At 44.7% G+C, this 27634-nt stretch overlaps 5 protein-coding genes across 8 annotated transcripts in view; 2 read left to right on the top strand and 3 right to left on the bottom strand.

Annotated features, from left to right (window-relative positions):
* LOC126563559 (dentin sialophosphoprotein-like) overlaps positions 1-1549 on the bottom strand; it is a 490635-nt gene extending 489086 nt beyond the window's left edge. The window contains exon 1 of the mRNA XM_050220204.1: positions 1540-1549. The gene's annotated coding sequence lies outside the window, so the exon portion shown is untranslated. The remainder of the gene's footprint in view (positions 1-1539) is intronic.
* LOC126560846 (uncharacterized) overlaps positions 1-13573 on the top strand; it is a 181931-nt gene extending 168358 nt beyond the window's left edge. The window contains exons 9-15 of the mRNA XM_050216794.1: positions 9271-9511; positions 9579-9943; positions 10027-10946; positions 11019-11181; positions 11257-11363; positions 11440-11687; positions 12329-13573. Coding sequence (XP_050072751.1) covers positions 9271-9511; positions 9579-9943; positions 10027-10946; positions 11019-11181; positions 11257-11363; positions 11440-11687; positions 12329-13548 — 3264 coding nt within the window. The 3' untranslated portion in view covers positions 13549-13573. The remainder of the gene's footprint in view (positions 1-9270; positions 9512-9578; positions 9944-10026; positions 10947-11018; positions 11182-11256; positions 11364-11439; positions 11688-12328) is intronic.
* Positions 1-22588, bottom strand: part of LOC126562237 (dolichyl-diphosphooligosaccharide--protein glycosyltransferase 48 kDa subunit) — a 532174-nt gene extending 509586 nt beyond the window's left edge. Inside the window, exon 1 of the mRNA XM_050218684.1 lies at positions 21177-22588. Coding sequence (XP_050074641.1) covers positions 21179-22546 — 1368 coding nt within the window. The 5' untranslated portion in view covers positions 22547-22588 and the 3' untranslated portion in view covers positions 21177-21178. The remainder of the gene's footprint in view (positions 1-21176) is intronic.
* LOC126563399 (ribonuclease kappa) overlaps positions 1-27634 on the bottom strand; it is a 443719-nt gene that overhangs the window by 393696 nt on the left and 22389 nt on the right. Inside the window, exon 4 of one of the 4 annotated variants that reach the window (XM_050220036.1) lies at positions 10389-10399. The exons of the other annotated variants lie outside the window; for them this stretch is intronic. The gene's annotated coding sequence lies outside the window, so the exon portion shown is untranslated. Of the gene's footprint in view, positions 1-10388; positions 10400-27634 lie in introns of those variants that run through there. 4 annotated transcript variants of the gene reach the window in all.
* Positions 22890-26239, top strand: LOC126560845 (uncharacterized). Its single transcript, XM_050216793.1, has 7 exons — positions 22890-22982; positions 23503-23743; positions 23809-23925; positions 24182-24379; positions 24454-24660; positions 24730-25496; positions 25570-26239. The coding sequence occupies exons 2-7, from the start codon at positions 23642-23644 to the stop codon at positions 26237-26239; spliced, it is 2061 nt and encodes a 686-aa protein (XP_050072750.1). The 5' UTR covers positions 22890-22982; positions 23503-23641.

Raw genomic sequence — 27634 nt, 5'->3', positions numbered from 1 at the left:
TCCAGTGTGAAAACGTACTGGAACCCTCTAAAACGAAGAAGAATTGCAGTGAGATCGTTTTGGACTGTTGGTCCAGTCATTAAAACGTCGTTGATGGATACACCCGTCGACGTCTTTGCTGATCCATCAAACACGACTCGTAGTTTAGTTGTAGTGCTCGAAGGTCTCAGCACGCAGTGGTGAGGTAGATAGAACACCGACCCTGGGTCCTCGTTTGGTGCTTCCACAATCTCACGCATGTGTCCTAGTTGCTCGTACTCTCGGATGAACTGTGAGTACTGTTCCTTCAGGTCGGGCTGCTTTTCGAGTTTTCGCTCCAGCGCCAGAAATCGTAGCAGTGCCATTTCACGCGAGTCGCCAAGCTCGCGTTTACGTTCGTTGAAAGGGTGTCGGACCACATAACGACCCTCCTTCGTTCGCTCGTGTGTGCGTTGAAAATGTTCCAAACACACCTCGTCGTCCGCCTTCGGAGAAGGGCGGAGCTCGTCGCAGGATTCTACCTTGTAGAAGTTCCTCAGTAGTTCCGTAAGCGGCTCATCATCCGTAGTGTTGCAAAGTGTACGTGCAATGATAGTCGTGTCGCTCCTAATCACACCGCCAGCAATCCAACCTAGTTTCGTATTTTGCAGCACAAGTCGATTGGAACCAAGATCGCATCGGCCATCTTGCATTAGATCCCAGAACGATTCAGCGCCAATTAACATATCGACAGGTCCTCTTCTGTTGAAGGTAGGGTCGGCCAGCACCTGTTCGCTCGAGATGGGCCACTGTGATATATCAAAAGACTTGGACGGAAGCTCACCAGTAATTCGTGGGGTCACTAAGAATTCAATTTCCGCTACGATGTCACCAGCACGAGACCTAATCGTTGTGTGCAGTTTACGGCTTAAACGGGTTTTGTTACCGTTCAAACTATTAGCTATGACGTCAGTGGATTCCATTCTCAAAGAAAGAAGATTAGCAAAGCGTTCAGTAACAAAATTCATTTGTGAAGCCGAATCCAGAATCGCTCGGCACGGGTAAGGAGTATTACGCAAACCGTCTACTAATACCACTGCGGTCGAGAGAACAGTTTGTCTCTCAGGATACATTTCCTTGGTGCATAGAGTTGTCGGTGGTTCAGCAGGCAAGTTTGGATTCTCTGCTAACGCTGTTGGCGCTACACGATCGGGAACATGGCTTGAACGATCTTCATGGAGTAAGCTATGATGCTTCTTGCCGCATCGACGGCAAGAACCTGACCGACATGTGCGGATGCGATGACCATTCGACAGGCAGTTGAAGCAAGCGCCAGATCTTTTCACAACGTCAATCCTTTCGCTAACACTCTTACTCTTAAAACGTTCGCAGTTTCTAAGTTCATGAACCTCACTGCACACTGTACATTTCGCTTGCTGATTGGAATCGCTAACAACCAATGTTTTTGTCACTGTTTTTGGTTTAATAGATTCCGTCGATGATTTCACGCCTATGTCGACCATCTCGGAAATTCTGCACTGTTCTTCCAAAAACTCTACTAATGCGGCGTACGATGAGCACACGTTCTTCTTTTGCTTCGTTTCCCAAGCAACCTGTAACTTCTTGTCCATCTTTCCTGTTATGAGCTTCACTAACATTTGTTCACCAAGACCTTCAACCAAAAGGCTATGATGCTTCAATGCATCAACATTCTTGTTGCAAGTATCGATCACCTTACGCAGATTAGCACCGTTATCTCGACTAAACTTTGTTAAGCCAAAAAGATTGTCAATGTGTTTTTCTATGACCACACGTTTGTCCTCATACCGTTGCGCAAGGATCTTCCATGCGGCTTCATAGTCGTTGTTGTTCACTAACACTTCGTCAATGATACCTGCTGCCTTTCCGACAAGACTATTCCGGAGATGGAACAGTTTCAGCGCGGGTTCCTCATGCTTGTATCGGTTCATCACAGCGGTGAACATTGCTTTAAATGCGTACCACTTCTCGTACGAACCATCGAATGTTGGTAAGGGAACATTTAACGGTGGCAGATAAGGCGAAAATTCATGCGAGGTCGATGGCACAACTGAAAGAGTTGCTTCACGTTTGGGCACGGCATCAAAACACATACTTAATTTCAACGAAACTTCGTTGAACTTTCTCTCAAAATCGATGTACAGATTGTTCTGCTGTTCGTCTTCTTCTTTTGAGAGGGACAGTTCGTAGATTTTGCTTTGAATTTCGTTGCACTCATTGTACATGTTTGCCAAAGCCTTTTCTTGGAGCTGTAGGAAGCGCACATTTTTTACGTTGGCATTCGGTTGCCCATCACTATCACATAAGGATGCACACACACGACTAAGCTTGTTGCGCACTCCCTCTCGCTGCTTCACCAAAGCTTGTAGTTGGGCCTCCATTTTGTTGGAAACCTTCTTCACTTCTTGCTGTTGCGACTGTGTTGGTATTGTTGAAGGAGTCGTACGTTTTATCGGTGATCGTTTCACTTTCTTTGACCGAGTAAACGGTGATTGCATTGTCTTTACATTCACACACCTTCACTTGTGCCGGTCCGCCATTTGCTTTTGGCAAACCCACGCCACGCCAATCACACGTGGTTTTCGCGAATGTTTCAATGTTCTGTTATTGAGCGGATTACCTTCGATCAGCAGAATGCCTTTATCGAGAGGAATGCCGGCGAATCACACTTTCCGAATCACGGTGCTTTGTTTTCCGGATAGTGCTACTCTGTTTGCATAGTAGCAACGCACTGTCACGTCACTAAGATCCGATCGCGGATCTTCCTTAGTCAAGTGGAAAGCCTTGTAGCAGTTTCCAACGCATCACACTTTCCGGATCACGGTACTTTGTTTTCCGGCTAGTTCTACTCCTTTGCATAGTAGCAACGCACTGTCACGTCACTAAGATCCGATCGCGGATCTTCCTTAGTCAAGTGGAAAGCTTTGTAGCAGTTTCCAACGCATCACACTTTCCGAATCACGGTACTTTGTTTTCCGGCTAGTGCTACTCTTTCACAGTAGCGACGCACTGTCACGCCGCTAACACCCGATCGCGGATCTTCCTTACACCGATAACACGCGAAAAAACTACACTGGTTTTCGCATCCGGTTCCGTAGGACCACAATGTCCTTTTCGAGTGGACTGTATTAGGAGAAAAAAAGGAGGAATTTCGGAGCAAAAGGAGAACACGTCCGTTCGCTCAGTTCACTACTTGATTTCTATGTATTTCCATGTATGTGTGACATTACTGTTCGTTGCCCAAAACCATTCCCAAAAAACATACCGTTGACACATTATGCCCAGATAGCATAACATCCTCCCCGGCGTTGACACATTATGCCCAGGTGGCATAACAGCAGCTTTCGAGATGCATCAATCAAAATCAACACCGGTCGGCCGGTTCTGGCCGACGGTGATGTGATAATGGCTGACCTGCCGCCCAAATATTTACAGCCAAATCAGAGATCGCCGCCGGTGCGCTGATTGCCGACCGAATCATGTGCAATCAGCGTGATTAGCCGAACGGGGTAATATATTAACAAAAAAAAGGCGACGGCCGGCCAGTTCTACGGTTTCTAGAGTATTACGGAGCCTTTGGGACATGTAACACCTCCAATCATAACAACAAGCAGTGTGACTAATCCGAGAACGTAACTTCGGGATCACTGGCATAGGGAAAATTACTCGAATATCTCGTCACGCGCCTCCCTATCAGTTGTGCCTGTGAGTAATAGATGCCGGAAGTAGTAAATTTATCTGTTGTTGTCCTGTTTTTTTTTTTTTTGTTTCGGGTTTGTTTACCAACAAAGAAATGATCTCTTATTATGAAACGCCATATCAATTGCGGTGTATCATCTGCTTTGAACGCTTTGTCTCAGGATCTCTTAGACTCATCATTTTCGCCCTTTATTTTCTTTATTACTTATTACTACTGCTGTACGATATGAGTTGTAACACCCGACAGTTCCGTCGTCCATACAATGAAGCAGTAATTAACGGGCGACAGGTTTACCACACGCAACAAGGAATTAGCAGACAGATAACCTATCAGAAAGGATAATTGAAGCGGTTTTTCCTTCCACTTCTCTTCGCGAACCCCCTGCATCGGTTGTTAACACTGCAACAACAACAAAAAAACCCTTTCCCTTGCTTATCGGAGGGGGCATTGCGAGCTAAGGGCACGGCTTAGATTGATAGCAAAGGCAAACAGGCATACACAGATGGTGATAAAAATCGTTTCCGATTAAATCGGATCGAATAAAGCCGGTTAAGAATGTGCAGTATAAATCTGTTCCCGCCATTCGTAAGGGATTCGCGAGTGATTTGAGTGAGACCGAGGGATGGTATCACCAGGTGACGGTGGTGGACGCACTGTGTTTGGTGGTTTGCTCACAACACTTCCCATGGAGGGTGGTAAGCAAATAGTAAATAGTTGGACAAGGCATTCTGAAGTGAAGTGCATCAACCTGAGCGAAGGACGACAGTTAGCTTAGGCTAGACATTACTACTAAACAAAGTTTATTAGTCCATTTTGTGCGACGCTTCCATGTTCTTTCTATAGTGAGTCCTCACTAACACGGCCCTTACCAGCAATAGAAAACAATAGCTATACCATTAAGAAAAGCCAGATTTTACCGGTATTTATTCCCATTTGAAGAATGGAGTTTGATCTTGAAATTGACATTACCAATATCGCGCGATAAGGGTATCCTTACTTAGCTGCTCCATCTCCAATAGACGGTGCTACTAATCAGTGAACGTTTAAGACTGTCCCGACAAGTGACACAAGCATCCCGGCAGCTCTCGCTCTCTCAGCTTCCTAGCCGTTGTCACCATTGTGCCTTTCCTACAAATACCTCGCGATACTACGCCAATCGCGTTTTGATAGTCCATCCCTATCTCCTCAGCACTCGGCTGTCGGAACGATAGGGAACCGTATCTGGTCGAACCATAAAGCTACGCAACGGGTAAACCGTCTCGCACGCTTTCAATCTAACCATTTCGTATCGTGACCACCGTCGAGTGTAGTTCTATAAGATTTTGTGTGCGCTTTGGTGAAGCAAAAACCCGTGTTGTGTTGGGGGTATGATAGGATTGTTTCTCCATTAGCAGCACCAACAAGCTGCTGTTAGCTGCGAAGAGTGTGAGTGTCGAGTGTGTTTGTGATGTGAAATTTTGACGGTGGAAGATACATACTATGCTTCCTACGCCCAATTAGCATGTTTGAATCCACAGTTGGCCACTCGAGAGGCATTTAATAAGCGCGCGAGACGCTCGGAGGGTGACTGAAGAAGAAAGCGAAGAGATTTCTGTTGGTTTGCGAAATAAATTGAGGTCAAGTTCAGGCCTCACGCAGGTTGTGCTAGTTCTTTCTCGAGGGTCAGTTTAGTGACAAGTGTTTGACGTGGTGTTATGTTCCGCACGAAAAAATAAAACCCAATTAATCCAATGACTATTCTATTGTGCAGTATCTTCCCCCCCAAAAACCCAATCCAGCACCATTATCTAGTGCTGGAAGTCGATTCGATATGTTCTGCAAGGTGTAATCAAGCATAGCACGCATCAGCTATCGCCATCATGAAAAGGTGCATGTTTCTTCCGCGTGCAATGGCCGCGGCCCAAGTGCTACCATCGATTGATAAAACCACCAAATATAAATATACACTAAGCGATCGCTTATAAATTGCCGATTGAATAATGCGGCCATTATACGCGAGCGCGAATCTAATGTCACGTGCAAACAATCTGTTTCGGCCATGATCGATTGAACGCGGCTGATCGATTAGCCGTGACATTTGTCTCGTGCAGCGGGCAGTGTGTGATGATCCAAAAACAACAAAAAAAAAATTGGGTGAAAGAGTCCCTCCGTATCATCGCCGTGTCTCAGGAACATATTCCCCTCCAATTAGTGGAGCACCCTTTTAGTGGGTGAATCCGGTGTGCAGTCCTTCTTTTTTTTCTCTAAAAGGTTCAATTAACTGATAACGCGCAAGCTACTAACTTCAGCTTACCGCGTGGTAATTTATAACCATTTCGACACTCAAGTATCAGTGTTCGATAGATTGCCCCGGATAGGCGGCCCTGCCGTACCGGACGGACCAATTAAAACATTGTTTGGAAACCGCTGGAAGATGCGACAAGAGCGAGGTCCTCCCGTACCATACAAATATACCGTAACGATCTCGTGACGTTGGGCTGAAGACGGGGCGCCATAAATCATCGCCGGGTACGGTAATCGTGAATGATTTGCAAGAACTGTTGTACCCCACATTTTGTGTGTGATGATCGATACACGTTGGGAAGGAGAGGGAGCTTTAAAGATATCCCCCTGTAGAGGTATTTTATAGCGAAATTGGTGATGATGATATTTAGTGATAGCAGGGCGATGAAGCTTTCTTCGTCCTATTTTGGGCATTAAAACCTCCCGAAAAAGTTTGAACTTTGTGTTTTAGATAACCAAGGCTTCTTTCTACTCGATCCAAAGGATCAATCTTTATCAGCTGTAAAAACTGTACCTCAATTTTAACCAGAAGTTGTAAAAACTGTTCCCAATAATATATGGGGTGTGATAACCTTTCCCGGAATTGCTGTGGTAAACTAAACCGTAAACAAATTCCAAGATTTCGATTCACCTGACTTATCTCTAAGCACGCTACAGATAACTCGGCAAAGGGTGAATGTGTGTGTGTGTGTGCGTACACTCGGAACTCGGAACCTTTTTGCCCCAAAAGGAATCCTCGTTCGCTGTGTGTGCAATCAATCATCTTCCCTTCGAAAAGGCTTCGAAAGTGTCTTCCCAAAGTGATGCGGGGTGTGCTGTTCAAGAGACAAGAAACAGATAACGCAGAACATACGATTCGAAATTAGAGGGAAGGTGTGTGAGGTCTAAGCAAAAAAAAAATAGAGCGCTCACCTAAGTATCCCCAAATCCACTGTTGAGTTGATGAAACAATTCACCCGGAATAGTGAAGTTGTCACAGGGTTCCGAGTTATCAAGCTGGCGGAAACTTCCATCTTGTACCTTTCGCTGTTCGGGTGTCAATCAAGCGAATCAAACCTGGGAAAATAACAAACAGTGTACACACGGGTAATGTGCGAAAATATCGGCTTAGTGTCCAGAGTGTTTTGGTGTTTCTTCGCAAACAGTCACCTCCAGTATAGCTCGCCGGTGGCGCGCTTCGTGTGTCCAGATTAAACAGATCCCTAATTTAAAGATCCTCTTTTTTTTCGTTATCCTTTAGTTAAATACTTAAAGAAGAAAAGAATCAATCAAACGTATGTGAAACGTGGCAAACTCGACAGTGATTCTATGTAGGAAAGTGTCTAGAAAATTTGCAAGTGTAAGTCCACCTACCCGTAAATGGAAACAACCTACCGCAAGAAAAGACAACGGTGCCGTGTGAAAATGTTACTCAAAAACCGACAATCGTACAGCATAAGCCGATTGCGCAGTGCCGGCAGTGCTGTGGCCAACCTCCATAGTACGCATTCGCAGCAGAAGGAAAAGCTTCGGCTCGGGTACAGTGTGCTGCAGGCGTACGGTTACTACCTGGGCTATGGCGACATAGGTTCGCTCTACCATCGGGGTCGAGCGCTACACTCCGTGGCACCCTGCGTCCGGGAGCGTTACGCAGCGTTACGTGTGGATGATGAGGGCGATGAGGATTTCCCGATGGCGGACGGCAGCAGTGCCGAATGCCAGTGGCAACATAAGCAGACGGTAGGGAGAGAAAGTTCTAGAATAGAGGAGTGGAATTCCACGTGTCCTCGTCTGTTGGCATCTATCATCTATCCATCATCCCGTCATCTGACAAGCTTAATCCTGGTCCCGTCAATCGAGAAGAGAGGTGTTGGGCAGTGGTCGGTTTGGCTTTACATCCGGAAGGCTCGCCATTGATTGTTGCTGTGTGCTCGTTTGGGTTTTCGTGTCTATGTGTATTGTATTAATGTACATATTTATAGGCTAAGGTTAAGTCTTGATGTGTCATGGTTCAGTTTATGCAAAGCAAGGCATGTAAAGGTCCCGTAGCTACTCGTGAGGGGAGTTCCCGGCAGATGTTTTGCGAACCCCTTTCTGATCCATTGGAACGCAAAAAAGGAGTGACATAGTCTCTTCCCCTGCATGTGTGCCTCTTGTTGACATGATTCACATTTATCTGTTTTGGAATGCATTTGCTTCCCCCTCGTCGATGTTGCATTCTTGTTTCGTTATCAAACATTGCATTTATTTTTCTTAAAGCGGAGAAAGGTGTGACCATGCGTGTACCATCGCACAGAGCCGCTTGCCCTGTGGAACCCTCTGGGAACGTGGCATCCCGTGTTACCGGTTGATAAGGAACAAAACATCCGTAGGGTCATGCTTGGCTTGTAAATTTAATAACAAACCAGCGACTACTGTTACCGCGATAAGATCTTGTTTCACGATAAGTAAACTACGCATCGTGGACTTATTTTCTGGGGTTCTCCGGTGGAAGAGTCATTTTATTTTGTTTCTTACTTATGTTGCAACTATTTTTTCGCAATCATATCATTTCAATCCTCATTGTCATTCATAAGCCAACCTGCCTTCACTGATAGTGCGCATATAAATAGATCTGTACGTAAACAAGTGATGTTAGATACCCAGTTCGGTTGGAATCCATGTACATAAATAACTCTTCAACCCTCCGTGCTGAGGGTGCTTATCAACAGACTTCTTAGGGCTGAGGACTATTTGGTGAGTTGACAACACTCACATCCCATTGTCCTTCAATCTCCTTGTTGTACGTTTGACATATCCGGTCTAGGAAAGATTCCCCAGGGCGGTAGAAATCGGCACACAAGAAGCACCACCCAACGGTCTTCCATTCCCGGGGGTCAGCTTATTCTGGATGTTGCCAAACCATCTTCCTCTCAACAAAAAATTGAATGACAAGAAAAATGGCGTTGCCGTAAAAAGCTTTGCAAAAAGGAAATGTTTTTATTGCACAAGGTCGTCAGTGTCGCCTCACTCGCCACAGGGCTGCTATGGATTGGGCTTGGTCATACTGTACAAGCTGACTTATCGTGTACAAGCGTTCCTTCCGTTCTGCCTCCACCCAAAAATGGTGCCATAAAATGAAGTAGCACATTTTTTTTTCGTCACCCCGATATCGCGTATTGCCTCCTAGCTGCTTATACCGATTGGCAATCAAACGAACCGCATGATACACCTGGAACGCCACAGTGATTCAGAGGCTTACGTTGTGTATTTTTTTTTATAGTGAGCTTGATTTTGATTGTCCCTTCTCCTGTTCCGTACCTACATTGCAGCCCCTTCAGCTACGAGCCGTCTCTAGTCCATCGATTACGGAGGCACCGATTGAAGCGACACCGGCTGGCAATCAGCAGCAGGATGGTAGGACTCCCCACCTAAGTACCGGCGGTGCCAATGCTCATCTCAGTCCCACCTCGAATGTGCATCAATCATCATCATCATCATCATCCTCGCATCAGAAGACTGCCCAAACCAAAGTGTCCAGTAGCAGCAGTGCCACGCATCATCCAGTGCAAGGTTTGTACTTTGGTTGCTGTCTCCTTGCTCTAAACACCTTTGCTTAACCATTTTCTACTATTTCCAGTTTCCGAGAGCGTGCTGCAAAAGTTCCGCAAAACGTTCTCCCATTTCAAAACCTCGAAAACGGTTGCCCAACCGGTGACCCTTGCCACAAGCGAACAGCAGCATAACGGTGGCACGACGATGAGTGTGGATGACAAGCAGCAACAAACGCAGCAGCAGCACCATCATCACCGGTTTGGTCCACTGATCTGGCGATCGAGCAAGGAACGCCGCAAGACCAAGTCCCACCGGCGGGACAAATGTAACAGCGGCGACTCGGGCATCCAGGTCGAGCTGGACAATGATGCGGATCAGCATCTACTTCTGCAGCAATTTCATCCACTCGAAAACCATCCCGAAGGAGTTCCGGACGGTGTGCGTAATGGGGTAAGAATGTTCTTCAACGATCGCAACTCGTTCCAAAATGATCGCGTTCTAAAGCTCTTTGTTTTCCTCTCCCATCCCATCAGGATGGTTCACCACAGTATACGGCCGGTGTACCGGTACGGAGGGCCAACTCAGCCAAAGTGTCGACCAGCACCACCTCCTCCATCCTGAAGCACAAATTGTCGCTCAAGGGCAAGGACAAGGAAAACGTCACCAACATATCACGGCTGAGCGGCAAATCGCTAAGTCAACCGTCCGGCCTAGACTGTATCGTTGCGTCCGGTGATGACGGTGCGGTGGACGGTAGACGCCGTCGGCGAAGACAGCACACACGCACCTCCACCACCATACCAACCGAGCTGGACATAAGTGATAGCGAAAGCATATCGTCCCACCCAGACGAAGATGAGGCGGTAGCGGTAGAGGACGAGCTGCTCGTCGAACCCGTCTTTGCCGAGGTATTGTTTTCCTTCCGGCCCGGTGGTCCCCAGGAACTTGGTCTCGAAAAAGGTGCTCTGGTGGAGGTGTTGAAGCGCGAAGCTGGTCCATGGTGGTGGGGTCGTCTAAAATCGGACGCCATCGTGTCCACCATGGCGACGCCGAGTGATGCTGAACGGAAGCCGTCGGATTGTGGTTGGTTCCCGAAGGATTTTGTGAAGATTGTGCCAACGTACGCGAAACCGAAGCAGATCATCATCATTAGCAACAGTGAGACGGGCAAACAGCTGTCGACAGTGTCATCCCTATCGCACCATGGCGGTTGTGAGGACGATGATGGAGGCAGCAGTGCTTCTACACTGATCGAAGGTGGTAACTGTGATAGTAGTACCCGACTGATGGGTGGACTGTCGGTGGCGAGCGATGCCTCATCGGCAGTTTCAACCGGAACACCCCAGGACACGGGTGTCGGTAGTCATCCGGACCTAACGAAGGAGAACATCATCAAGGAGCTGCTCGAAACGGAAATTAACTACGTGAAGTTGCTCAATTCACTATGTTTAGGGTAAATATTGTAGGGGAAGGATCAAATTTTACTTTTTTTCGCTACAATTTTTACTTTATTTCCGCTTCCTAGCTTCATCAAACCGTTGCGCGAACGGGAAGACATCTTTTCGGTGGAAAGTGTAAATTTGATATTTTCCAACCTGGAAAAGATCTGGCGATTCCAGCAAACCTTTCTCGACGCGTTACGTCTCGCTGTGCCAAACAATCGGATCGGTGAAGTGTTCCTGGAGTATGTAAGTATGACATGCCAAAAGGGACCTTTTTTGACGAGGGTATTTATTGTCACAATGCGCTTCTCTCACAAACAGCAATCGGCGTTTATGGTGTACTCGTCCTACTGCAACTCGTACCCACGTGCGCTAATGGAGCTGGAGAACTATGCCAACAATAAGGAAGCGAATCAAATACTGGAAAAGTAAGTGTGTTGCTGACGTGTAAGATGCTTTATTCAAGATCGTTGCATTTAAACGAAACCATTCTTCTCCGCACAGCTGTCGTGTGGCGGAAAATTTACCAGAGTTACCACTGTCGGCACATCTGCTGGCCCCGATACAACGGATATGTCGTTACCCACTACATCTCAGCGAACTAGTCAAACACTCGCTCACCCGCAAGGAGCTGCTGCCGACGCTGAACCTACGCAAGTGTACCAAATCCGAGCTGGAAACGATGGACTGCCGGGAGGTGTTCGAGATGGCCCTGTCGGCGATGCGGCGCGTCACGGAGATGGTTAATGAAGGTGAGTGTTACGGGGCTCAGGAAACAACACAACAACAAAATGGGACTAGGATTTAAACTCCACCCAGCTCTGCATGCATTCACAGTAGCACTTTTAGTGATAGTAGATTCTGGATGCACTTTGCCGTACAGTTTCTTTTTGAATTTTTTCATCCCGACCATCCAACGATCGGCTGACGGTATACACGGTGAAGGATTTCGTTCGCGTGTACCGGGTCGAAATTGGAATGTATATCTGAGGCTTTTTCTCTTTGGGACCGGATTCCGAATCAAATTTTCCACGTGGCCCAGTTACGTCCTTGTCTAGCTTCATTTTTTTCGACCCTCCATCTTGGGAGCGGGATGGCCGGGATGGACCGGCCTCATAATCGAAGCCTTCGTTAGCCGAATTAGACGCTTTACGTTTAACCATTCTTGCTGCCAAAAGATGTAATTTTGTTCCCTGCTGTGTATCTCGCGGACTAAAAATCAATGGTTACTACTTATCGCATCATGCATGGCTTCCATTTGCCTACTTAGATCCTAGGGTACGCCTCCAATTTTTGTTTTCTGCACCGCTCTTTGCTTTTGTGCCTTTGTTTTGGTTTGTTGATTTCTTATGTTTCGCTTTTCCCCTTTTCTTCTCGTAACGCCGCGCCACAGGCAAACGGCACAGCGAATATCTGTCCCGCATCCAGGCACGGTTCGAAAACTTCCAAGGTCCATCGATCAACGTGCACAGCACCCGGCTGTTTCTGCAAACCGACGCCATCCGGATGTCCCCGAACCTCTGGAACAACACGTACACACTGTTCCTGTTCGATCGGCAGCTCATCTACTGCAAGAAGGATCTGCTCAAGCGCACCAACTACATCTACAAGGGCCGCATCTTTCTCGACAACTGTCGCATCCTGAACCTTCCGGATGGGAAAATGTTTGGCGTAACGCTCAAGAACGCACTGCGCCTGTTCTGCGACACCCGGAACAAGTGGTTCGATTTCTGTTTTCGCAGCAGCAGCAGCAAACTACGCTTCCTGAACACACTCTCGTCCGAGCGGCAGTTCTGCGGGGAAAGTTTGTTCGTGTCCGAGCTGGACGGTGGTGCGGCATCCTGCGTCGACGAGGATAATCTGTCCGATCGGGAATATTTCCCGTACGTCGATTTGGAAAGCAAGGAGGCGGCGGACAATGGCGGAGATCAGAATCTGTACGATATGGTAGATAGTGGGAGCGGTGTTGGTGGTGGTTTCCGTACATCGGTAGCAAGCAGCATTTCGTCCCTGTCGACCGGTTCACAGTACGCGAAAGAATCTCTTAGCAAATCGGCTATGATGCCACCATCACTGGTGGGACCTGGTGTCGGTAATGTGACTACTGTTGGCGGTAATACGCTTCCGAAAAAGTCTCGAAAAATGCCCAAAGATGCATCCCTCCAGCAGCAGCAGCAGCAGCAACAGGTGCTAGCCAATTCTGAGTACGGTTCCAACTCGCTCGGACGCCGTAAGTTGGGCAATTGGTTCCGGAAAGCGAAAAGCACCAACAGTACACCGTCGCAAAGTCCAACGCATCATCCGATGGCAATGTCGCTTGCCTCAATCGGCAACAGCAACAACCACTCGGATAGTTCGTCCCAAAGCAGTCTGGTGACCGGGTTCCAGCAGCAGCGAACACTCTCCACACTCGGTACAGCCGGCGGCAGTGGACCATCACTATCCGGACCAGCTGGCAAAGGTAAACCTTCCAAAGCTGACCAATCCACCATGTCGTCGGCGACGACAGTGGTGGGAGTAGAATCATCATCTCAATCTCAACCCATCTCGATCACCGACGCCACAACCACTACTACTACCGCTACTAGTACTACGACGGCAGCTTCCTCCTGAGGGTACGAGAGTACTCTGCTGTAGTGTGCATAACCTTTGCATCATGTTGTATGCTGCTCGATCGAACCGATTCCAGTGATCAGTCATCATCCATCTTCAATCATCAGCTCATATCACCTTCGCCATCCAGCAGCATCAGCAAACGCGTAATCTCTCCCTTCAAACACACACACACACACCAATATCTACCCCTGAAGTGTTATCATATCTCACATGGTGGCGCCATTTGTCCTACAGCAGAGACGGCTCTTATACCTTCTCCCTTTCTTTTAGTAGCATTTTCATACGCATTTCTCGCTCTACACACATCTCTCTCTCTCTTTTTATCTCTCTTGTATGCTCTTAAGTGGCTTTTTTCGGTAGCTTTTTGTTAATTTAAATCTAATGTTAATGGCTCACTTTAAAGCAAACGTACTAAGAGAAGCATCGAACATCTTACAGACACACACCGATGAATTGTGCTGTAAATCTCGCCAAATCCCCTTTATCTAGAACGCCTAAAATACTTGCCTGTAAGTCGTCAGCAAAGCAGGGAATTCGATGTCAGTAGTGTCATCTGTGGTGTAGTAGGTAGTAGCTGTATGTGTGTAGTACGCCTTATTGCCACCTTTACATATATGTATATTATTAAACAATAGTACTATACCGTTTTTTTGTTTTTGCGCTCGCCGCAGAATACTGTGTACAGGCAGATAGGTTAGAGAGTGTATTAAGAGCAAAGGGAAAGAAAAAAAAAATGGCCAAAAACCCTGGAACTGATCGGCACAAGCATTAAGATAGCTTTTTCTTCCTCCCATTTCTTTTTAAGCGTTTTGCCTAATATAAGAGATTTAAGTTGTACTATATAAAGACTATTAATATTACTACTGTTACTACCACTACTACTACTACTATTGTACGAGGGTCAGCATTAAATTATTGTTTGGCATTTTGGTTCTTTTTAATCCTCTCTTTACTATTTAAGCGGCTCCGCAAACCAACCTACCCGCCTCAAGATTGTGTTAGATGTTAGTGTATGTATGTATAGTTTTGAGTTTTTTTTTAATGACAGCAAAAACACAAGCAGAACGAAAAACCAATAAAACGAAGCCTTATTATGTTTACTACAGATAAACAATATTTTTTTATTTGTTTTTATTTTATTTTGTTTTATAAGTTTGTTGCTTATTTTCGAATTATTTTGTTCTTTTCTTACGTTTATCAATAGTTACAGTGGGCAGTTTGAAGTACATTTTGTCGTTAAACTCTCTTTTTCCCCCCAAAAAGGGTCAAGGTAAACGAAATGTTTAAGATCGGTGAAAATTGATAAATGTTCTCCAATGTTAAATAACATTGGAAGTTATTTATTCTTTTTTTTTCTGTAACGCCGAAGATCCAATGGTGTTGCTGGCGGCTGTTTTTGTAGGCCAAGTTTAATTCAGTTTGTATTTTTGTCTGTAATTTGTGATTTATTTATCCCAGATTATGAAATTACCACTTATCCATGTTGGGTGTTTAAGGGCCGAAAATGCAGCAAGTTGCCGAGACATTCACCAAATGTTCGATGTCATCAGTGGCAAATGTTTGGACTGAGTAAAGAGCGTAAAATTCCCAGATATAGTAAATTTTGATATACTGTGATGGACAATAGATTAAGACCACTTTCACATCCGATTCTTAAACTGCTGTTTTCGATACTTCTACTAGGTATAACTTAACCAAAATTTGGTAAAATGCTCGTCAGCATATAAACTATCTATAGAAACTTTTTTTTTGCTTCTGTAAGTTCATGAATGGTTACGCAAAAATAAAGTACCCTAAAATAGTTTTAAATTTTTGAGTAAAAAAAGTATTTTTTACTAGAAGCCAGTGTAAGCGCTGAAAGAAGTAAAAAGGAGATGCCCAAAACTATTGATGACTTTTTGTTTAAATCTTAATTGTGGTCTTACTTGATGATATATTGTGATCATAGTTTCATCAGAATGGAAAAAGAGATTTAAAAATCGATTTAATGATTTATCTAATTATGAAGACAAAAAAATAGTTTAATTCCTTGAAAACTGGCTTCATAACTTCGTGTTTACGTTATGCACAACAGCAGTTGGTTTTAAACTAGTGTCCATCACTGTAGAACTAGCGTAAACCTTAATATTAGATTGTATAGTTAAAGTGTGTGTTTTTTAATGATATTTAATAATATCACCACCCAACCATTGTCGGGCCGGTTAAATATTTGGTAGCAACGCCCTTCTTTTCAAGACAGGCCTGAGTCTCCATACGCTAGATTGATTATAAGAATACTGGTATTTTAGTCTAACCAAAGGCGGATCCACCTATAAGCGGACTGATCAACCGCATGGGGCTCCCGGATAGAAAAGTTGAAGCCCAAAACAAAATGGTTGTAGGTCATACTGGCGGAACTGATGGATGGGGGCCCGTTTCCGTGGCCCCCGGGAGACCTCAAGTCACACGATAGAGATAAACAGAGACTCTTTGGTGTTGCTTGTTACATGTTATTGCCCCATTGCCTACTACTATTTTAGGGTTGGGTACTGCTTAGGATGCCAATAGATATCCATCTAGGTGCTTGGAATTCTAGATCTGGTATAGATAGGCATCTGGTCCTATTTCGTATATTTAGTACAAGATTTTTACCATTTTTGATGACCTAAATTTTTTTTAATTTCACTTATAATTGGCTCTTCTTCTTCTTGTTCTAACGACCTTCTAGGTCACGCCGTCGAACGGGTTACAATAGAAGTTGATAGCACATAGTTGGATAATCAGTCCTCACTACGAGGGTACACTTTAGTTGTCGTTTAAATCTTTCATATTTTTTGTATAATCTACATTTAATTTATTTCCTACTTTACAACAAAATCGATTGCAAAAAAGACAGCGATATTACATAAACTTCATTTTCCAAACATATGACATTGATATCTGTTGAATTCGGCTGCTAACGGTTAAAAATATAAAACATTGCCAAATCCTTCCTAGTCTCAACCCTGTAGTTTGGAAACCTGATTCTTACCTGTATCCTAGTTCGATATTCATCACTTAGGTTTCATCCTGGCCAAATGCCCATTGTGCACGTGTAGTAGTAGTTGTTCCTCCCACAGAGGATGGCTCTTAACCGTCCTCCGTACAAATAATGCACATCCTCTCATCCTGTGCTCAATTTTCTTCTTGTTTTCAGATGATGACAAAGATGAGCTGTTGTTCTAGTGCAATTCCTTCAATTCCTTCACGAATATTCTTCACCATGAAGAATTGTGTTACCACAAGAACCCATCACAAATACACTCACAAAAGACACACACAGAGCTAGCAACAAGCATTTAGAATTGTGTTTTAAGGGTAGAATGCTAATAACATCGGACCCCTGACTTGTTTGTGTTGATATGAGTAGAAAATTGTTCCAAGGAAACCCAACCAAAATTACAGCATTTTCCGTTACGGCTCATGAGTTCTGGTTAGTTCCAATGCAAGCTAATATGATACCCCTTAGATGAAAATTTGAAAACCCTAACCATCCTCCAAACCTTTACCACAACTGCTGCCAATCGAGCCAAAGAAAGAAAACGGGAATACTAAGTATTTTCCAGGTTATTTGAAAAAAAACACACACACACACACAAAAGAAAGAAAGCACAGTGTTCAATTGAGTAGAAACAAGAATAAATTGTTTTAAACATATGTAAAGACAGAAGCAAACAAAAGAGTGAAAATGTGTAAAGCATGTTTACTAAACCAGCCGGATGGTTTTTTTTACTAAACCACCACCATATAAGAAGAAAAATGTCGTCAATTGTTTACGTTGGTTGTAAATGCGGTACTATTATGATTAACATAACAATTAATTATGTCTAACCGATCGCGAATATCGAACGATCGCATCTATAAGCTAATCCGTTACCGGTATACCGGAAGCTCGTTATGGTTACTATTCAGTTAATTAAGCAACAACAACAGGTTTCAATTAGCAGAATTATCTTGTAAGTTACGCTTTACAGAGGCGAGAAAGTGGAAAGGCGTTCTTGAATTCTGTTTATTGTTCCACTCTTTGTTTTTTGGTGTTTCTTAACATAACTTTACCAACACTGATAACAAGCAATCAAAGCCAATACCCCGTCGGGCGGGGGAAAAGCTAGTAATACAAGCTAATAATATATTAATTACATGGAAGACACACGCTTACAAAACGGACACTTGCTGTCAATGATTTTAAGGTACGAAACGGTAAGGTGAGAAGGGTGTTGAAAGTAAAAAAGGAGAAAGCCAAGCTTTTGCGGAATCGTCAAGCATTAAGGGGAAGGGTCGACACTACAGCTCTAGGAGTTTGGGTGTACTTAGAACACTATGGCAATAATTGCAATGTACCGCAATATAGAGGAACTGAAAGGAATCGGCACGGAAAGACTATGGAAGCAGTGAAGTTTCTTGTTTTATTGTTTCGGTGGAACAAAATGGAGGCGAGAGACTAGCGAATATTTGCTTCGTATAATCATAGCATTAGTCATTAGAGGTTACTTTGAAACCCTCGATTCCCACAAATCTTCTTCACCGCTGTCTCAATTAGTGAGGATTATCTCTAGTTGTTTTATTATCTACTTCTACGGGATGCGATACGGGGGAATAAATGCGAAAATCTGCTTATTAGGTCAACGAGAGCAACCTATTTATGACCTGTTTTATTAGAATTATTATTATTAACTTCAGAAACTTTATTGGAACATTTTGTTCTTCCTGGGCTCCTCAACCTAGTGACAGCCTCAGCCTCCCATTATTGCTGGATACCATCATTACTTAGTTAACCCGAAGCTGCTTAAGTCGGGAAGACTCTAGGGGACAGTCCTGAGTAAATTAGTGGGACAGGAGGGGGGGATCTTAATTTTATATGATGACTGTCAGTAATTCGTTACCTTGGCTCTTACAAACGAAGGCAACATCTCTGTTAAATCTGCTAAGAGAATCATCGAACGAAGACTCATACCAAACTGCTAGACTAAGTGAAACGTCACTTGACTACTGAATGTTTTCAGGATTTGCAGATCACTAAAGATACTTATATTTTCATTTGATCTGAACAAATATATGACCGGATTAGGGACGACGACCTTTTGTTGTTAAAAATTCAAACAGTTTTTGGACCTCCAGGCTCAATTTCAACTCTGAGGACCTTCTATTTGGCTTGACGGCACCCACTAATTTGACAAATTGACGCTCATTAACGCCGAGTTTAAATTATTCCCAAAGTTTGCACTAGGATTTCGAATAACTAGAACCAGGATTTCAAAGTGTAGGACCAGCGATTTCCGCATTTTTCTCTGTCGCATCCATTTGTAAAAACCATTTGTGGCGCTTCCACCATCGCCGTTACAAGCGAACCATTTTGTCGAAGGTTGGTCACTTCAAAACAAGACTTAACACAATTACAACTCGCAAAAGCTGAAGGAGCAGAAGTATTAGTGGCAAAGCAGACAGCTCACTTACTATATTATACATAATATGCGCTTTAAGGCAAAGCACACATACAACACATTACAGGGTTATTTAAAACGGAACAAAAACAAACGATTTAAACAGCGAATCCTTGCGAAGGATCTGCGAAGGAACAACTTAACGATTTGGAGAATGTGCTGTCCGATTTGAGGACACTTTCCATTCTCAACCCCTTCGGGGATCAATTTGTTTGTATTTTAGCCTGAAAGTACAGGAATATTACTAGCACGTAATTTACACGCTCTCGAACACAACAAACTGACTTAGCAGAAAGCGCTTACCGTGTTGTGTGTTGTTTGAAAACTGAACAATAGAGACATAATTAAAACCTTATACAATTAAGATATTTTCTTGAGGGCGGATGGAGAAAATACTAAATTTTTAGTGTACGGCGAACGATGGCGCGTGGTATGACGAGGTAACATTTAAGACGACACGGGAGAAAAATGTTTGTGTGTGTGTGCGTGTTTGGAGGCTAACCGTAAAGTTCGTAAACACACAACGACTTGTTTTACTATTGTGTGTACTTTTTAAAAACAAGCTCAAAAAACGAAAGTCCTGTGTGGATAAGGACAATAGTGGAACGTACTAAATCGAACAAGATATAAATTCTGAACCATTAAACTACACGAAAACATACCTGAGCGAACTGTTCCTTCTGTTTCTGCCCGTTCCGACCTTCGTGTTGTAATTTGACCACGACAACAAACTCCATTTGTATCCTAAAAACAACAGAAATTTCCCTTGTTTCAAGGTGTTTAAATGTAAATATATTTGGCTGGAAAAGAATGAATAATAAGAATATTAAATTATGGTAACACTACATTGCACCTAGAAAAACACCTTACTGAAGCAGTGTTGAGTCTAGAGGAGAGAAGACCTGTGGCGGGAAAATAAGGATGATGTCTCTTTTGGATGATATCTCTTCGATTACGAGGGCTCTAGAGAGATCAACTCTTTTTTGCTACGACTACACATGCGCGGTCTCTTCCATTATGGTGTCTCTTTTGGTAGCTGAAGCTAGGGCAAGGTTAAGCTAAGGCTAAGTCCATAGAATGGCTTCAAGATTTCTTGATATACGAGGCCTGTACGTGGCCTAGAACGTTGCAGCCTTTTCGAGTACGAGGACTTTTTGTAAGTAAATTCCATTAAACTGCGAGGCCTCTTACATTACGAGCTCTATTGAACTATCAGTTATTCGACTATGAAGGCCCATTACGATAAGATTTCTTAATAACGTAGGCAAAGTTTTTTTCTTAAAAGGTCCCTTGATAAAAGAGTTTCTTGACTACGACGTGGCATCTTCAACTACGAGTTTAGTTCTGGACGAGGTGGCCTTTTCCGTTACAACTATCTATCCTAGTTCCAAGTTTCTTAAACGTAGACTACGAGTTCCCTTCGACTATAACATCCTTTGGTCAACATGTTTTTCTTAGACGAGAAGTTGGGTACATAAATTATGTTTGGAAGATAAGGCCTGTTGGACTACTCCGCCCACAGATAAACCGCCATTGAACTCAGCAACACATGGAAAAGAGAAAAAAAAACAAAATTAAAATTGTCGTTGCCGAAAACGGAACATATCGGAAAATACAACTTACGGACAAAAGCAAGCTGAAACAAAGGAGATTACACTCATGGACTATTACAGAATTGAGCTCAGAATTTAGAAAGTACAGAAAGCATCCACATACACGCACATTAGCACATTCCCAGCGAAAAATCATTTACGGGACCGAAAGCGTAGTATCCGAGTAGGTTGTTGGTCACATCCCTATTTACATACAATTAATCCAAGTATGTTGTATTTCGTTGCGAGCATAGCAACAAGAAGGAGATCAAAACAGCCCACAGCGTCAGGTGGCAAAATTGGTAAATAAAGTTGATTTTCTTTAGAGTATCCAAAAAAAAAAAAGAATTACACACTAATTAACGAACGCATAAGAAAAAAGTCCCAAAACGAAGCGAGCGGAAGCGCAAAATAGAATGGAATCTAAATAAAGGAATTAAAATGAAACTGAAAAATGAAAAATAAAAACTCATGTTGTCGCCGAATGTTGAGTGTGTTATTTGTTCCTGAATGAACATTTGTTCGTTTATTCTTCAATTCGATTTGTGTGATTCATTTCTACTGACTACGCAACACTTATTGTGCCTTCTTTTCGTTTACTGGACGAGCGGTCGGTTTGCTTCCATCGTCCTTGAAGTGCAGGAAAAGGAACGAGAACAAGAACATGCCGACAACCATAGAGAAGGCGCTCGCATAGTACGGATAGGCGCTCGGGATGAACCGTTCGTACTGTGTGTGCGTCAGCGGACGCACCGACACTTGTGTGGTGGAGTACAGGTGCGTATAACCGATACGATCATAATTCACCTTGAACTGGTACACTCCATACACGTCCGGGATGCGGAAACGGGCCTCATACTTGCCACCTCCCACCGGTACCAGGGTCGTGCGTACGAACGGATCAATTCGTACGAATTCTAGCTGTACATCGGACGCTTCAAATGCCTTCCACTGGCCATTGCTAGCGCGCGTTTCAATCTCAATCGTGTAAACCACCGGATCGGTCACGGTGTACGAAGACGGTGGCTGAGATTCTCCTTCCTTGTGGTGGCTCACCGACCGGACCCGAATTACACCGTTCTCGCCAAACACCCACTTGCTAATGGCCACCGCGACATCCTGATTGCCGGAACGGGCATAACGCTTGCCATCGGTCTGAGCACGCTGAACCGGCGACAGGAAGGCTTCATCCGAGAAGAAGAACAGTGAGCCAGAAAAAACAACCCGGGCGTTGTTACGTGCCTGCAGGGCGGCTATCAGCATCGTTCCCTTGCCAACCGCATGCGGATACTCCTTGATGGGTGCATCGGGCACATAGCTGTAGGCGGAACTGTCCGCCGTCAGCAGCTGCAGCACGAGTGGATTTTCACGATCGGCCAACAGGCCGGTTCCTCGGTACAGCAAAGGAGCGACCGACGCACGGTTACCAACGATAATGCTCGAATCGATGAGATTATCAGGCGATGCAACGATTGTTGTGTGATCCCCGGCATCGGACACGTCATAGTTCAGATGATCGATAACCGCTGCCTTCTCCTCGTCCACCTCAAACCCACACTCCGAGGCAAGCTCACGAAGCGGATCTCCGGACATGGTACTACCGGCCACCAGCACATTTCCACCATTGTCGATAAACTCCGTAATTGCTTCCACGCTCAACGAGCCACCAAACTCCTCCACAGACGGCGCAAACAGGATGAGATGTTGGTACAGAAACTCGCCATACTTCGACAGAACAAGGCCGGCGTCATCGGCTAGCTTGTAGGTAAGCTTGTACCCACGTTCCTGGAGCGATTTAAAGAAGATGGAATGGGTTTCACGGATGGCCAAATTGTCCAGCAGCACCAACGTTTCGCCCGGTTCCGCTACCACCACCGTGGAGCTCCCGATAAACAGGGCAAACAGCAAAAATCCCGTAATTCCTACGACCGACCGGTTCGACATGTTGCCACGATTTGTTCGATTCCTAGTTTTTCCAGCCCAACTTGACACGCCATCTGACAGAAGGGTGTTGCACAGTGCGAGATCTAGCTGCAGAGATTTCCAAAAGGCCTTTTTGGAATTGATTTGAAAAATGTAAAACGTTTTTCAAACTATCAACTATCTAAGAAAAAAACCTTTTTATATGTCAAAAATATCTTTGAAAATAAGTGTAATTTTGTTTTCAATTTGATCAAAAACTTTATTTACTAGTTGCACTTTTCCGAAATCTGCCAAAACCACATCAACAGGTAGCGGTCCCACTGTGTGTCGCTATCCACACGAATAAAAACTTCAAACACCAACGCGAACAACTTGCTGTCAAAATATTGAATACAAAATATAGCACCTTCAATGTACGCCAAAACCGTGCCGACCGAGGAAATTCTTTTTCTTAGTGGTAAACAAATCGTTCTTTTTGTCTGTTACATTGTTTTCCCCGCCAGTGTAAACCCGTGCCCATCGGAATCCATCTAGTTTGCCCTCCAACAGTCCGACTACCGTGTGCAATTTCGTTTGTTTTTCACTTCCGTTCCACGTCCGACGATTGTGGACGCTGGAACCAATTCGGGCATGAAATACCTTCACGTTTCCATTGGCACAGCTGTGCAACAGATACTCGGATGGTGTGTGCTGTGAGGTACCGATTTACACCGGCAACCAGCGGGTTTTCTAATAATATACCGTACCATGGTGGAAAAAGGAGCACGGAAGTGAATTCTGCTCTGATTGCGAGTGAAAGGAGCGCTATCGCTTACTGCAGCAGCAGCAACAGCAGTCGCACTCCAAGCACGGAGAGGGAGTGTTGGAAGGCACACTGCTAGAAAACTGGATTTTCTGCTTTTTCTGCTTCCGTTGCGTTCTTTTGTGCGGTGGTAAGAAAAGCTCGGCAATTTCATGCTCCGTTCCTTCGTCTGCAGGTTACTTCAGTTTCTGTTCGACGTACTCTGTTGTTCCGGCTGCTGATCGAAGCGCAGCATCGAAGGGGTCAAATACGGACAGCGGAAGCGGTTCGCGAACGTACGAGACGGTGCTTTCCCGCAGAGCAACCGAAAGATCATGTTTACGGAGAAGATTTTCGACAATCTCGGCGTGGATATGATAACCAGCAATGATTCGGAAGAATCGATGGAGAAGTTTACGGTCAGCATCGGCAGCAGTGTAAGTGAATTGCAAGAGCAAAGTTTGAATCTTTCTATTTCTAATCTAATGCATTGCCGTTGTAGAAATACCAGTCGGTGATAACAGACCTCGGGAAGGCTTTGCTGCAGGCGGCCCGTACTGGCAACACACCGAAAGTGCTCGATTTGATGGGCCGCGGTGCACCGTTCACTGCGGATTGGGTAAGACAGTCAATCTAAGTAGCCAGCAGTGGTGGAAAATTCGGAGCGGATTAATGAATCCACTCCGCCTCCGACGTATAAATACTGGAATACACAGCGGGAAAAATTACAGTGTAAACTGTTGAGTTCACTCCGGATTCAACGCCGGAGTGCTCAGGAATGCGGATTAATCCGACTGAGGGAAAAATGAAGATTTATCCATCACTAGCACGTAGCAAGTACCAGATTGCCTAATTGTATTCTCATTACTAACCAGCTCGGGACAACACCACTTCATTTGGCGGCACGGTACAACCACATAGAAACATGCAGAGCACTACTCCGGGCCGGCATAAGCAAGGATTCAAAAACCAAGGTAGACAGAACGCCTCTACATATGGCCGCTTATCATGGTAACATCGAGATCGTAGAACTGTTGCTTAGCAACAAATGTGAAGTCGATGCAAAGGATTTGGTGCGTAAAGAGCCAACCAAACATTGGCGTGTTGAAAGGTAAATTAATGAGGCTATTTTATCCTGTTTTTACAGTTAAAAATGACCCCTCTCCATTGGGCAGTGGAAAAACGGCACGATAAGGTGGTGGAAATGTTGCTGCAGCACGGTGCGGATCCGAACGCGCTATCAAAATTTGATAAGTCACCAATACTCCTCGCCAAAACGACAAAACAGATGGAACTGGTGCGGATATTGAAGCTAGCTAACGAATTACGGGCCGCCAGCAATGAGCAAGTGGGGGTATGGATAGAGAACTCACACTTTCTTTCCGAAATGGCAATGTATATAATATTTTAAATTATTTTGCAGGTAAAAGAGGCAACGGACAGCCTTATGCACGAATTGCAGCAACACAAGGAACGCCATCTGGATGGTGAGAACTCAATAGGCAACGAAAATGACGAAATAGAGGATAACATTACGATGGAACTGAGTAACGATAGTAACACCAACCTGTCGGATCACTCCGATCACCAGCACCACGACCACCCGCTTGACGATACGGACCATCTCATCGAGAAGGAGGACAGTCTGAACGATGCCATAACGAATCTGGAACAGAGTACGGAGACGGATCCGAAAAATCTCGACTCGTCCACGCTACAGATGTTAAAGGAGCACGGAATCGCCTTTATGCCGTCGGACGAAGGTGGTAGCGTGATAACGTCCGCCATCAAGAGCGGCCGAAAAATTGTCCTCTCCGAGGCGGGCAAGTACGCACTGAAGGAAACGAGACATCTTCACGCTCAACAGCAACAACAACCACAACAGCAGCACCATTTACAAAAGCAGACATTTCACCCAGCCACATCCATGCACGCCACCAACATCACGCACACGAAAACGAAGACAATCAAAATCATCAAAAAGCAGTCGGGCTCATCTTCGCACTTGCACCATTCACACCTTCACCATCACGTGCATCAGACGGGTGCCACACCGACGATAAAGACGAACAAGGTGATCAAAATACTGTCGCCGGAAGAGTTTAAACAGATATGTGGCGGTGAGGTCGGTGGGATCAAGCGAGTGTCCTCGTCCGAGTACAAGAAAGCGGTTGCATCGAGTTCTGTGAGGTAAGCCCAGATAAATTCGCCTCCATTTTGCGCACGCCATCATCCCTTTCCTGTTTTTTCTTTCCAACCTTAGAGTTCCTATGAGTAGTCGTTCCCATGTGTTACCATCATCAGGTGGTAGTACCATGGGCTCCAAGCCAGTCAGCAAAATCGTTATGACAAAACCCGGCCAACGGTTTCCGGTCATGGGGAATGCCACCAAGACCGTCGGTGACTTTGTACAGACAAAACTGGGCGTTAGCAGTGGGAGTAGTACCGTCGGCATAGTGAACGGACTATCGAACAGTGGCCACAATCGGCACATTATCACCTCCGCCGACGGTGTGAAACGAATCCGGACGGCAACCGGTATGGAAATCATTTCCGCACTACCCACCAAACTGCCACAGGATACGGTTGTGTCCGTTGAACCGCCTGCGGTGCCTCGGGTAGGTGCCGTGATACATCGTGTCGCATCGTTAGGCAATCCCAGCTCACTCTCAGCCAAGTCTATACCCTCCGTCTCCAAGACTGCCAGTGGAACGGCAGCGAATCTGGTGGTCGAGGTACTCGAACGACAGCAGCTGGAGTTGAAAAAGCTTATTGAGGACCTACGGAAACAGTTCGAACTGTCCCAGAAACAGAACGAGGAGTATCGGGCACGGGTGGAAAAGCTGGAGAAAGAGGTGCAAACGCTTAAGCAGCAGCAGCAGGGATCGAGCGGTGCAGCGACAGGAGGGGGCAGCTTAGCCGAAATACTGTAGACTCCTGTGTACTCACAAACAAATGGCGCTTCCTTGACACAAAACTACCTTTTAGGAATATATAGGCGTGCAAGCACACATTGTGTGCGTGCGAGCGAATTGTTAATAAGTGTTATTAACCGTTTTCGCGGCGAGTCAGCTTTTTTTTTTGTCAAAAATGGGCTTGATGTCCGTTGGCACAGATGCTTTGACATTCTGCTACCTGAATATGCTGTTCGGTTCGTTTCAGCTTCATTTTTTTGTACTTGCTGTTCAATTTTAGACGGATTTTATCGTATTTAGTTTGCCACTCATTGGTGGACTAATTTTAAAATTATACAGAGTTTCTTATACTTCTTCTTCTTCTTGGCTTAACGACCTACTAGGTCACGCCGGCCGTCGAAATTGTTTACAAGACTTGCCGATACCACGTAGTTGGATAGTCAGTGCTCACTACGGTGGAACGGTCTGGATGGGATTTGAAACGCGGTCCTGGCTTGTGAAGACCGGGGCCGCCTAGAGAAATTTTCAAAAAGCTTCAACGGTCATTTTCACATACGCTAACATGCGTAAGCCGTTCGTAGTTACAGCTTCATCGAATCTCTGCAACGTATAGTTTTCTTTCAAACCACATATGTCCACTAATTGCGGTGTAATATTCTGTCGGGCCACACGACAAACCAGGAAATAGGTCTGTTTAACGATCTTCGCCTACCTCGTGATCGTGTAGCGAACTGTACGTTTAAGCGAGAAGCGAACGAGCAATAGTCAAACGAAACAAAACAGCAAAAGGCAAGCAGATAAGTAGAAAGTATGTACTTTTTGTGTAGGCATTTATCATCCGTATCGGTTGTAAATAGCATTATATTGGCCCATCGGCCCAACAAACAGGTTAACAGTGCGAAATGGAAAACAAAACCGTTGCTCATTTATTATGTATAAAATTGTTGGGTTTAAATTAAATAGTCATGTAGGGGGGAATACAGCCGGAGCAATCTACACTCACTCACTTACTCAACCTCAATTTCATAGCAAACTATAGTACTCATCCAGTCTTTTTGGTTTTGCTTCGCTGTTCTGTTTTGTGCATTATTTTACGTTAACAGAAGCAAAACGCAAATTCAAAATTGGTTGCAATGATAATTTAAAAAAAAATTAACGCACTGCAAATAGTAAAACAAAACTACAAATTCGAAGAGGCTTTTTAGAAGTCCTCTTACAGCAATGGCCATTGACGAATTTGGTTTGTGTCCTACTTACAAAGCCTAGACCTACTTAAACAAAAACACGGGTGAAACGGTTCATTTTTCGTTCTGTTATTGTTGCATGCTTTCGGCGTACATTATTGTTGTGTGACTAACAACCAGAATTGTCAGGCTACGGCGTTGGAAAAATTGGAAAAGGAAGCTAGTGTGG

The sequence above is a fragment of the Anopheles maculipalpis genome, chromosome 3RL (genome assembly GCF_943734695.1).
Source record: "Anopheles maculipalpis chromosome 3RL, idAnoMacuDA_375_x, whole genome shotgun sequence".
In the NCBI taxonomy this organism is placed as follows: domain Eukaryota; kingdom Metazoa; phylum Arthropoda; class Insecta; order Diptera; family Culicidae; genus Anopheles; species Anopheles maculipalpis.
The sequence above is the reverse complement of the archived record's forward strand: the minus strand, read 5'-3'. Positions and strand labels throughout refer to the sequence as shown.